Raw genomic sequence first — 13,960 nt, 5'->3', positions numbered from 1 at the left:
CCATTTAATAAGTATTTCAAGTATTTTCTACTTTACATACAATTTCATCACTAGCAATTTCTTTACAAGTGTTAGTCTGATTTACGATGAATTTCATATTCCCTTTTGAGCGTCTGCTAGTTCCCGCTTTGGCATTCTTAGGTACGGCAGAATTTGAATTCGTAGAAACAAATCCATTTGTATTTTCACTTGAGCTAGAGGATGATATTGCCTGATTACTCTTTATAATAAATTCAGAATCACAAGATGTTTCATCTCCATCTTTATCTGTAGAATTATTTTCGATTTCAGAACCGGAATTGGCATCAGATAGTTCTTGTATCAGTTTCCCGATTTCTTCATGCATTAGTCCTTTTCTATGCGCCATTAGTACATCACTATAATAAATTCATGTAAATAGAATAAAACTTGTTATGAATAATAAACAAAATATCTATGAAAAATCTACAAATGCTCAGCTCAACGTTCAGCTCCTAATAATCTCTTTTCTCTGTTTTCTTTCCACAAAGAAAAGTATTGCACATATTTCAAATCATGTGACTGGCAGATGTGAAACGAGACAGACCCACCATATTCTTCTCCTTTGTTTGTATTTTGTTTATCAGGTGCAAATAAAAATAGTTTACAGAAGTAAGAATGTTTAGATAATACAATGGAATGTATTCACGTTTCTTTTCTCTCAAAGGGGTCAAAATGACACCTGCCGTATTTCTAGGTATAATCATTTGTCAGGGCTAAAATAAAAATACAATTTTCTTGAAATCTTTACTATTTCGTAAATCACAATGATTTAGGAAAAGTTGAGAAAAGATTAAGATATTAGCGAAAAAAAAGAAGAGCTGTCAGATATAAAAGTTTGCGTCTGCTAGTTCCCGCTTTGGCATTCTTAGGTATAGCAGAATTTGAATTCGTATAAACAAATCCATTTGTATTTTCACTTGAGCTAGAGGATGATATTGCCTGATTACTCTTTATAATAAATTCAGAATCACAAGATGTTTCATCTCCATCTTTATCTGTAGAATTATTTTCGATTTCAGAACCGGAATCGGCATCAGATAGTTCTTGTATCAGTTTCCCGATTTCTTTATGCGTTAGTCCTTTTCTACGCACCATTAGTACGTCACTATAATAAATTCATGTAAATAGAATACAATTTTCCACTAAAACTTGTTATGAATAATAAACAAAATATCTACGAAAACTCTACAAATGCTCAGCTCAACATTCAGCTCCTAATAATCTCTTTTCTCTGTTTTCTTTCCACAAAGAAAAGTATTGCACATATTTCAAATCATGTGACTGGCAGATGTGAAATGAGACAGACCCACCATATTCTTCTCCTTTGTTTATATTTTGTTTATCAGGTGCAAATAAAAATAGTTTACAGAAGTAACAATGTTTAGATAATACAATGGAATGTATTCACGTTTCTTTTCTCTCAAAGGGGTCAAAATGACATCTACTGTATTTCTAGGTATAATCATTTGTCAGGGCTAAAATAAAAATACAATTTTCTTGAAATCCTTACTATTTCGTAAATCACAATGATTTAAGAAAAGTCGAAAAAAGATTAAGATATTAGCGAAAAAAAAGAAGAGCTGTCAGATATAAGTTTGCTAGGTGTCAAAAATGACCCCTTCCGTAATTCTAGTGTTAAACTAGCAGGAAAGATTGCAGTTTCATCTAGCATGCATTGAAATAATGAAACTATCAAAACAGAAATATTATATTTTTCCAAACTATATTAAAAAACATACTCGTAAGAGGTTGTTTGCCAAAGTGAGAGCTAGATTTTTTATTCTAAGCAATTCTTTGTTGTTAATAAATGTCAAAAAGTTTAGTAATAAATAAAAATTTTTACCCATATCTGAGGAAATAACATAATCAGTCGGGCAGAAATAGCATTAAAGTTGAAAAACTGGACACAAATGTTGTAAAAACAATACATTAAACACTATCTAATGTTACCCTTCTATTTTAATCTTTTTTGGCAAACAAAAAAACTCTCTGCCATTGCTAAGCTGGTATTATATGATCTTACGTGATTACCTACCTATCTCCCTAAAAAGTTGACTAAAAGAAAAGTATTTTAAAATAAGTGAAAAAAAAAATTCACAAAACTGATCAACACGCAATTCTTAAAAAGTGGAAAATCTTTTAAAAAGTGGAAAATACTTATGATAAATGTTATATAACTGCTGATTGCTTATATTCTAAATTGATGATTATTGTAACATATAATTTAAGTTTCATACTATAAATATAATAAATGTCATACCATTGATGACATGGTAAAATGGTTGTGTTCTTCTTGCAATTCTTTTGCTTCTTGATATGTTACACCAATATCAACATAACTGACCAGAAACAAATCTCGATTGTGATAGATCCAATCAAACATCTATAAATAAGATTAAGGATATACTGTAGCAAATTACATTAACAAATTTTAGTTTTCTTACATAAAATTCATACCTTATAAACCTGGATATCAAGCATCTATTAAAGTCAAGAAATATTAGGAAGTTTCAAAAGCATCCAAATTAAAGAAAATATACATACATATTTGGTTAATTAAATATTTATATTTTGAATTTTATAAGTAACATAACATTACTCATTTAACAATATATTTTGAATATCCTTTATGACATTAACTTTCTCCAGGGTTGCCACTCAAACAGGAGAATGAAATTCCCTGACTTTTCCAGGTTTTCCAGGTGTGTTTCAAGAAAATTCCAGTCTATCCGCGTAATGTATGTTGGCTACTCTAAGAGGTAAATTAATTATGGTATTACTTGTATTGTATAGCAAATTCACTTAATTATTCAATAAATCCCAGAGGACATTTATTCTTAATTATTCTTGGTATACTTTGTTTGATAATTTTGTTTACTTTTCCACTTAAGAAACTTAATAAAATTTAAGATATATACATTGGATAACAAATGTATGTTTTATTTAATTATTACTCATGATCATCACCAGTTCAACACGAGGCTAATCCGGTCCTTATAAATCACAACGCAATGCTAAATAGTTAGGTTAGATTTTAGGCAAATTTAATTTGTGTGAGGTATGTTCTTAAAAAGCACCTTAACACTTGAAAACACAAATATAATTATAATAGTTGCTGTTTTCTCCATTGAAGATTGAGATTAGAATCTTCCCAATCTGGAATAAAATAAGGCTTTTTTTTGCAGACATTCTGCAGCTAAACGAAAGAAAGAAATCTATTTTAATAAATTGAGATATTTTATATTTATTTTGCAGCATACATGAGGAAAAAATATGTGCATTAAATTTTGTGATGGTATGTCATCATACTGCTAGAATTAATTTCAAGATTATGCTAGAGAAAATTTCCTGAAATTTGGAAATATTATTTACTAATAATAAATAAATTTAGAGGGAAGAAGCATCATTAAATTATACAAATAACATAAAAATAAAGATAATTACTTAAAAATTGAATTAGAATAATCAACGATATTTTAGCGAATATAGTTATATTACATGGTTAGCCTAGATGAGAGATTACTATTTTTTATTTTACTGCAAAAAGGCAAGGTATTTATTAAAAAGAAAAAAAAAGTTTAAAAAGATTATGCGGTAAAATTCTAGTATACGGTAAGGCTTTGGCACGATTTTGAAAATTGTCGCCAAGACCAAAATGACCCGTTTAGCGCATCATCATGTCGCCAAATCCCATTGTACTATATATGGAGATTATTCTAACGAAAGAACGTCTATGCAACGAATCTCTAATTCTTTGGTCTATGTAAAGAAGAAAAGGTTCCATACAAGTAAAATGCTATTATGCCGCTAGAATGCGGAGAGAAAATTTGCCAAGGGATTTGGCGACGGAACCTGGCGGCCAGAATTTCCCTCTCCGCGATGTGTACCAGAAATTGAGAAACGTGTTAAGAAGAAACGTTCTTTGACAAAAAGAAAGCTACGAAAATCAGTTTTTAAATTATTGCAAAAAATCCAAGAAGAAACGTTTTATCAAAGGACGTTTCTTCTTGGATTTTTCGCAATAATTTTAAAAAAGGATTTTCGTAGTTTTTTTTCCCCTGAAAATTACTAACCCGTGAATTAATTTACTTGCGCCAAAAAATATTTTCTTTTCCTTTAGAGTTTAACCACTTGCGCTAAGACTAAACTTCACGGTTGCGGTGCAGTGCGCTACAGTATAGCAAGCGGTAAAGTGTCTCATTTACACCGCTCCGCATCTGCGAGTGCAATCCAGAGCTGTAACTCGAGAAATAAACAATCTCGTTGTTAGGCGACGTGTACACCATGTTATTTTCATTTTTGTGATAAATGCTTATCGACGTTATGTTCACGTCGCTCGCAGTTTGGGACAAAAACATCTCGACATGCGTGGCACCTCTTTTTAGCGCAAGTGGTTAAAGAAATTTTAAAGGATATTCATTTAATGAACTCTTGATAATGTGACCTTCGAACTTCGACACCGGTTTCGAGCTTTGGCAGCAGATATATCACACATGCACAGCTGCTTCCCTCTATGATGGAACGGAGCCACGTCTGCTGCAGAGAGGTTTTCCTTCTTCACAATACATATTCTTTGATTCTAACCTCCATGGTACCGTATACTAAGATTAAACCCATTTTGTTTTATACGAGAACAGGTACTTTCTTTAGTTCATGTACTGCACATGCGATTCTTGAGAATACTGGAAACCAAAAGTTGCAGGAAACTTGCTTTGCCTTTCTAAAAGACAATCAAATTGGAGCTGCGAAAATTGGCTCTATGCCAGCTGCCCGAATGACACTCACGTGATACGCAATTCGCCAAAAAAGTTATCTCCTCCAACGTCGGCGCAAAAATCGCTTTTTTTTGGCGGGATCATTGTATGAACTTCCCTGACTTTTCCAGATTTTGACAAAAATACTTAAATTCCTCGACTTTTCCCCGAATTTTTTGGTCAATTTTCGAATTTCCTGACTTTTTCTGGTTCTCCCGCTTTTCCAGGTAGCGTGGCAACCCTGTTTCTCTAATGAAAGAATGCTAAAGAAATTGACATTTCATTTATCAGAACCAAACATTCAGGCCGCAGAGCATAAGGACCCCCCCCCCCACGCAAGCAACATAGTCTGGTTTATCCTGTCCAGGTATTAAACAGTAGATTTTTAATCTACAAATTGGACTAATATTTCTTCAGCCTTATTTTTCTGAGTGATCATGCATTCGTTCCAATCTCCAAGAAAAGGTTAAAAGTAAAAATTGTTACAATGAACAAACATAATGTAAAACTGTTATTAAAGCCTTATCCATACAAGACATACAACTGTTTCCTTACATTAAAAAGTTAAAATAATACTCAAATTTTCTTCCTAAGCTGAAACTAGATCAAAATGAATAAAAAAAGGAGAGGGGAACAAAACATTTTTGTAGATCTTATATTTTCTCCATTATTTAATTATGTGACATGCATTTTTTTATTATTATTGTATTAACAAAAGAAAATATACTCTGATATCTTATTCAGTGCATATTTTGTATTTTCAGAACTGCAAAACCAACCAAGAATAGATTCGAAACTATTATGGTCAATTGCGCTTTAATTGTGACAATTTTATTAGTATCTTAGAACACTTCAAAGTGACCTATGAATGAAAATTGTTGCAAGCAGACACATTAAATCAGGAATGCATTTAAACATTCATATGCCTATTATTTTAAATATTTAACAAATAGATGGATAGGTATTCGACTAATGGCAAGGAATACCAGAATTTGCAACATTTTGTTATTAAATATGACCAAGAATAAATAATTAAATCCCAAAACTTTTAAATTAAAAAATGTATTCAATTTGCTAGACTGAAATCATATTATATGGATAATAACATTCATACTAAGAAATGCACTCATGTTAGATTTTGTATTTATTGTATTATAAATGAGAGTCACATTAAATAGTTTAAATTTGATGTAACCCTTCTCAGTGGATTTCCATGTACCTTTTGAGCATCCTGTTCATATAATCGAAGTTGCAAACACTGATCAAGTTTAACCTTTCGAATGTGCCACAACTGTAGTAAGTGTTGCCTAGTAACATGAATATTCTCTAAGAGGTGAACAACTTGAGGAACAGCACTTTGAAAGTCCACATTTCCAGCCATACCGGCAGGTCCACTATCCCTACTAGAATAACCAGAATCACAAGACCCTCCACTATTGCCTCCAGTTGCATAACTTAACCTGAATATAAGACACTCAAATTAATATATCATTAAATAAAAAATAAAAAAAACAAAGTTTTCTACTGTTGCATGTTTAAAGAAAAAACTAATATAAATATCCTTACTTATGAAGCACTTGTTGCCCTTCTAGATCTATATCTTCAACAGGTACTTGAACAATTCTTTTCTTTAATGCTGCATGATCATCAATCATTGCTTTTGAGGAAGAAACATCATCTGCAAATTCATTTCTGGTAAGATCTTCCTTTACATTTTCCATTCGCCCAAGTAAGTCACTTGCCTTCCATGTAAAATTTTCTAGGCACTATATAAAATATCAGTATGTTTATTTTATTCAAAATGACAAAATAATATGCAAATTGAAACGATTAAAATCAAAATCCTATTTTAAAAAATTTTAATGTTTTTTTCTAGTTCATATCCTGCAATAGCGAAATATTACATTTTATTTTTATGAACAGTAAATACATAACATACTTATCATCTAAATTTTACAATAATAATATATCTTCTTGGATTTTTCTTCTTTACATATTTTCAAAATTATTTAAGAAACAACAGTATGCTATGCCCTTCCCCCCAAAAAATTACTGACAACAATTATATAATTATTTATCTCCAGCCTAATACTAACAGTGTAGTTATTGAATTGATACAACACCCACCCACCCACACACACACACACACACACAAAAAAAAAAAAAAAACTGATAATATATATAAAGTACTTTATATTGACCCTAAATTACAATAATTCTTATTTAAAAATAATTTATGCTCAAAGTTCTACAAATATAAGAATGCCTATACTGTAATTAATTCAAAGATACAACAGCTATCATTTTAGCATTTCAACACTTGACTGTAGATTTCTAACATATGCAATTTCAGCAATGAATAAATATTTACCATTCGAAGTTCAATCCAGAGATTGTGATCGTATGATAAAGTTCCCTCTAAATCATTAGTAAGCTGAGAAGGATCAATATACTTTGATAGTGTTTCAACAGATATCATGCTAGTCTGCAATAATATAAATATTTTTGTCATTTAATGAAACTGTTGTGATAAAAAGAAAGATGCAAAAAATTTATATACATAACAATTAAATATAATGAAACTTTTAGATCTACAATCATTACACAATAATTAGAAATTTTAAAATATTATTTAATTGTTCAAACTGATAGCTCTAATGAATATTGCTTATATAAATGCAAAAAATTCTGATCTTTTACAAATAAATAATTGTGCTTTTTATAATTTATGTACATTAATTAAAAATGTATGTTCAACAAGAAAACTGTATTCCTAAATTTCTATAAATAATTAAATCCATTTGATTGCATTAATGTTTTGGTACTTATGTATTAGAGCAACCACTCTGGCGTAGTTTGGCAAATTTCAAGGAGGGAGAAAATTATTTTTTGTTGTAAAAAATTATTTATTATATATATACATGTTTTACGTTTCAACTATGTATTTATTCCGAAAAACAATACATAAAATTTTTAAAAGCTAGCTTTTGTTTTTTCTCTAGTGGACTATATATAACTATGTATTTATTCCGAAAAACAATACATAAAATTTTTAAAAGCTAGCTTTTGTTTTTTCTCTAGTGGAAATTTTATGCCCATTGCTTTGTGAAGAGATTCAAGAGAGACCGTGAAGAGGTTCAAAGCACTGTTATTTTGAATATTTTGTAGCAAAATACTAAATTCCTGCAGAAATTACACCTGACTTTCTTCGAATGCCAACAAAACTCACAAACACATACTTAAAAATAAAATTCAAGACAAAAAATAATTACAATTTGTCCATAAAAACCATTAGAATTTGAAACACAACAACAAAAAAAGGGGGAGAAAGAAAGAAAAAGAGAGGAGGGGGGAAAAAGAAGAAATGCATACCTGTATAGCAATGCTGGTTGTTAAAACTGAAGAACTGTCATGCCCATGAGTGCTTGAAGAATTGCTATGTGCATAGTTGCCAAAATTTCACGCATTCTGAAACTTTGGCAATTTCTACAAATGTTGCTGTGATAATATGTTAAGTAGCAATGTTCTTGTGTATTGTAGTAATGTTGTATATTGTTTTATTTATTTATTTGAACAATTTTTGCATTTAGGGTAAAAATTTTTGAAGGAATTTTTCTGTAGTTGAATTTGTGGCCATGTGCTAATGTAAATGCTTATTTCTTGAACTGAACTGTAGATTTTGTGATTCTGATTCCAGCAATGTTTAAATTATGAAACAATTCAAATCTAAAACAAGACTTGGGCAAAAATCACTGATAGGCTTTAGTGGTTTCATCACAAATTTAATGATTTTCTGGAAGTTTCTGGAAAATACATTTTCAAAGATCTACGAAACAATTTTTCCAAAAGTTTTCAGAAGGCCTGATGGTACCATTTAAATACGTCTCTGGTAGCCAGCAATCTATCAGTTCTGGGTGATTTCAGAAAGATTGTAGATCAATGAAACTTAGCTGAATTATCTTTCAGAGTTTGTTCTGTGATTGATATTGGTAATTAATACTTCTTGCACATTAAGACCCATCTACATGAGACAATTTGCTCAATGTCATAGAAAAGTCTCCCTTATAGACGTGTCCTGGCAGCATTTTTGTCCATAAAGGGCAATTAGGTTTTTAAGTTGCTCTGAGCTTCTAAGCCAGTCAGAGAAGCAGATTATGTGATTTTTATCATTCATCAGAGCTCCTGACAACAAAAGTCCTGTCTGAACAAATATAATCATTTGCAAAGTTTTTCATACTTTTACTTTTCAGGGTAAATTTTTAAAAAAAAGTTGCAATAATAATAATTAACAATAAACAGACAGAAAAAAAACAATGATAAAAAAATCCCCAGAAAAAGACAAAATATGAAAAATAAACAAAAACTGCAAATTAAAAAATAATAAAATTAGTGAAGCAAGAAAGCAGTAAACTGTGGTACGTAATGCATACGTGTATTATGTTCTGTAATGAAGAATAAACTTGGAAGTCATATATATGCAATAAGACACAGGCATAGCAAATTTAACCAATATTTCTTTTTTGTAATTAAACATTTTCCAGCCACAAATAATTTGCAACATTAACTGTGCTTGTTCCAAAAGATAACATTTATATTTTTGGTACCATTGTGGCAAGAATAAATCTGCACAGCAGTGTTTTAGCAGCAGCAGAAGCAGCAAATTGCATAGGTATTCAACATGGAAACTTAGTTTAAAAGAAACATTTCAGTTCAGGAAATTTTGAGTCGATGTTCCAAATTAGATATGTCATCATCGTTATGGAAAGGATGGAAGGGGAAACTATTCAACTTAAATTAGGAATAAAGGGGCTATTCCTAATTTAAGTTATATATATATATATATATATTAACTTACATATTTCCTCCCTTTGAAAGAGAAAAGGGTTAGCAAGAAATAGAGAGAAAAAGCCAATACATCAGCAAAAGAGAAATAAAATTTTGGAAAAAATCATAAATAATAATGATGAATTTGATCTAAATCATCTTCAAAAACTATTATAAATATTTTTAATATAACATTTTTAATAATATATGCAAGCTTTAGAGTCTCATTGATATATTTCAGTCCAATTTTAAAAGGTTCTTATTTTTGGAAAGTTCACATGATGATGACGATTCTTCAGGGAAGGTTTTTTAAAAATTTTGCAAGGAATATCACAATTATAAAAATTTTATATATTCATTATTTACTTTGAATAATCATAACAAATCTCAAAATTTTGTACTATAACTATAATTTTGTATTTATGCTTGCATTTTAACATCACTTGTAAATAGGATTACTGAAATTATAGTTTTACAGTTACTTTTACATTTCTGTACTTTTATTTTATTTATATAATTTTTATATTAACAGAATTAAAGCAACACTAAAACAATTGTTTTCAGTGATAAAAATAGTTAGTTGCTCAGCTGGATTTGAACTCCAACCTGATAGTCTATGCAAAATTTAACATTACAGAAAGGGTGCCAAGCAAGCAATCAAGCTAGCTAGAAACAATCTCAAATTTCAAAAGTCACTAATATAAAATCAGAAATATGATCAAGTGCAGATAAAGAATAAATTAGGCTTTTCTTATTTGTCAGATTTTTCAGATCATAAGAATATAACGATCACCTTAAACAGGAAAAAATATTTTAGCACATTTAGCTAATAAATGAGGTTAGTTGGTTGGTTTATTAGATTACAACAAAGCACTCGAGGGCTATCTGCCTTAAGGGAGGGATGCCTTCGTGGAGGATTTTTTAAGGGAAACTGGCTCATATACACATTACACATCGGGAAAACCACGAAAACACCCATGCAGCCAGCCCGTTCGCAGGATTCGAACCTCGGACCGAATTGCCAGTGTTCAGCGACGTTACCGCTCGGCCGCTGGTGGGCAATAAATGAGGTTAGAAAATACATCACTATAAAGTTTACATTAACAAATCATTTGCTTCAAAGTGAAAAATACGTATTCTATCATTTATAAAGAAATCGATCAAAAATTATAATCCAAAATAAATGCCTCTCATAAATTAAGTTTGTTAAAATAACAAAAAGGCCAAACAATTTGAAGCATATGTTATTTAGTAAGCAGAATGCTGATTCAGTAGCCATCATCGCTTTTTGGATATGTGATTTCCATAATGAATATTGCTGGCTGTCACCAAATAAGTCTCCAATAACACTGCACACCATCATGGCTTCTGGCACATGCACCGAAGACTGTTTCCCCATGCAAACAGACTGGTGGAGGTGCTGCAGACATAAAAAAATGCTAGTTTAGATATATGTCCCGTTATGTATAGTATGAACCTTTAAGAACATTATCTGCATTCTCTTTCAGTTATTTACAGCTATTTATTTTGTTAAATATTAAGTACAATAAATTGCCAATTTCTTCCTACTCATCTGTAATGATTATTTGAAGAGACATCCACAAGCCTGTACTTAACAACAACTGGTGCGAAAAATAGGATTTTCTGCGAATGCCAATAATCCAAAAATGGAAAACGGGTGTAAAAAGTTTAAATTTACTTCAATTACATTTACATTTAAATTATTTACTTCAATGACATGTATTAATAACACTAATTTATAACTAATTAGTATTATAAAATTTCTTACTTCAAACTTATATTTTGCACTGCCCATACTTGTGCGCTGCTTCTGCCAAAAATTTTCAGGCTTAATGATATATGCAGTATGAATTTTGATGGGAAAAGCTTCCTATAAGAAGAAAAGTTATGTAAACAGTTTAATAATGATTTTTTTTTAAATTACCTTCTGAACAAAGAATATGGTATTTGTTATTTGATATTGTGATAAATGTACTACAAAATTCATTAATTAGAAATACACACACACATAAATACATTTATATACATACAGAAAAAATGGCAAAATTTTCTCTCTCATTATTTAGATATTACAGTACAAAGTAAGAAATCCGGACTTGTCGGGACTTGATTTGGGATCTTTCTGGATATTAGATCATCAGTTTAAATCTAGTACGATGGCATGTAGAAATTATAAAATTAAAAATATGAAATAATGAAGTATTTATGATCTAAAGGGTATCAAAATTTACAAAAAAAAAAAATAATGTTTATCTGTTTACTTTATCAAACGTTTCCTTCAATGTAAGTTATTTAAGTTGCTCCGTTTTTTCTGCTAATACCTTTCTCTTTAATTCTGCAGACAGACATATTTTCTTGTTCAATTATATTGTTGGAAGTCCTGTACCTGCTATTTCGAGAATTCCGACTAACTTGTACAATCAAAATTTTCTCGTTTCCAGTAACTTCTCTGTCACTTTCTTAAGTATTGGTAGCAGTATTTTCTGGATCTAGAACCATATTACAGATTTTTCGCCATTCATTAATTGACTGATGATCGAGAGGCATTGTCATCACAATAAAAAACTTTTTTTATATCATCTTGATTTATTACCTCTTCTCCACATTTCTACACAAAATTCGTTAATTGGAAAATTTCACCTTTGTTTTGCAATATCCGAAAACCTTTAAAATTAGCGGCTATCATCATCAAATTTAGCTATCCTTCACTATACATATTTGGCTTTGCATCATGAGCTTGGCAACTAATGAAAAGTTGCTCCGTTAAATTTTATCTTTCTTCTGTTGCGCACTGAGACAATTAAACCTGAATTGTATTAGTTTAGTTATTTATTATACTTATGCCTATTTCTTGCACATGCTTATCAGAGTTCTGAATAAATTCCCACATATACTTAGGCCTTATTGAGGGCCGGCACTAGAGATCTTACCGCCTGATGATTCTAAATTCTTCAACTTCGTGTGGCCAAACAAGCCCTGGCGCTGGTTCTGGGTTTATGTGAATAACAAATCAGTTATTCTTAAATCAAGCTGCCATAAATGTAATCTTTGGGTCTATGAGTATCATTAACAAAACTTATTTTTAGCGTACGGAAAGAAAGTTTTGGTAAATTTTTCCTAGTCATCATTTTTAGCGCATTTAACAACTTAAATCTGTAATCATCGCCAAACGTAATGTCAACATAAAAGGTTATCATACTCCTTTACTAATCGTACAGACTTATGCTAAAATGTTTGTTTCTTGAATAACAAGTTATTTTATTTAGTGTCGAAGTGGAATTAAGAATTTGATCTCTCCAGATGTTTTATTATGCATGGAAAGGGTAATCAAATGTGCATACGTAAAGCCTAAGAGAAAAACATTGTTGGTAGTTGTGTGGTCCGGATTTTAGATCATTCCGGATAATGGACGTCCGGATTTCGAACTTTGTAATGTACTAAATTATGTAGCTTGACTTTCTAATCAGGATGCTACTTTGATTTCCAAATATTAATGAAAAATCACTAAAGCAGCAATAAATCATTAAGAAATAAGTCAATCAGTATCTAGTATCTAGTTTAATTTCTAACTACTTTTATTCTGTAGAATAGCTTCAATCGATTTACTAAGTTGTTTCATTAAGTCCCAGCCCCCCCCCAAAAGAAAGTTCAGATAGCTTAAAAGCCTTAAAAAAGGCCTTGTTTTTTCCACGTCAGCTCTTCTTCTGATAATGGATGTTTGAATTGTTTATTTTGTAGGTTGTTTGGTTTTTAGACAAACAAACATTTTTCTTCGTTATTTTGATTTCATTTAATGCTGCTATATAATTTTCTTGGTTGTTTTTCACATCATAATATCTTTCAATTAAATAATGTCATGCGATCACTTTATTTGAAAAATGATACAGACAAAAAAAAATATATGATGCAAAAGTGATTTGGGAAAAAAAAAAAAAAAAAATTAGCATTTCGAGACTAATAGCTCTTTTGGGTTAAAACTTTAAAAATGAGACTAAAACCTACCAAAATTTAGGATAAAAGATAATGAACTTAATTTATATAAAATTCAATTTGGTTACCAGCTTTAAAAGCAACAAAGTTAAACATTGATACCATCAGTTTTGATGCACAGTTAAAATAATTCAAAATACTGTTACATCTAAAACAATAAATAACTCATTATTCTATCATCATTTAACTGCAAATACTAGTCAAAATTATTATCTCAGCATCTGCAGCTTGGAAACAAATGTCACAATTTCAAGAAAATTTGAATTAAGGAAACTATGATCCATTTATGAATCAATACATAAAAACCACTTCAGAAATCTGGTAGTTCATCAAAAATGTAATTTAGTTAG

At 30.3% G+C, this 13,960-nt stretch overlaps 1 protein-coding gene across 3 annotated transcripts in view; it reads right to left on the bottom strand.

Annotated features, from left to right (window-relative positions):
- trio (trio Rho guanine nucleotide exchange factor) overlaps nt 1-13,960 on the bottom strand; it is a 220,188-nt gene that overhangs the window by 162,853 nt on the left and 43,375 nt on the right. For all 3 annotated transcript variants that reach the window (XR_015040424.1, XM_085813909.1, XM_085813910.1), the window contains exons 5-9: nt 11,389-11,490; nt 7,147-7,260; nt 6,342-6,541; nt 5,995-6,235; nt 2,282-2,404 (exon numbers count right to left, since the gene is read on the bottom strand). Coding sequence is in view for 2 of the 3 variants with exons in the window: in XM_085813909.1 (XP_085670035.1) it covers nt 2,282-2,404; nt 5,995-6,235; nt 6,342-6,541; nt 7,147-7,260; nt 11,389-11,490 (780 nt within the window). In the remaining variant the exon portion in view is untranslated. The remainder of the gene's footprint in view (nt 1-2,281; nt 2,405-5,994; nt 6,236-6,341; nt 6,542-7,146; nt 7,261-11,388; nt 11,491-13,960) is intronic.

Source organism: Stegodyphus dumicola, chromosome 3 (assembly GCF_044657685.1).
Source record: "Stegodyphus dumicola isolate Sdum_Otavi_A_Nest chromosome 3, ASM4465768v1".
Taxonomy (NCBI): domain Eukaryota; kingdom Metazoa; phylum Arthropoda; class Arachnida; order Araneae; family Eresidae; genus Stegodyphus; species Stegodyphus dumicola.
The sequence above is the reverse complement of the archived record's forward strand: the minus strand, read 5'-3'. Positions and strand labels throughout refer to the sequence as shown.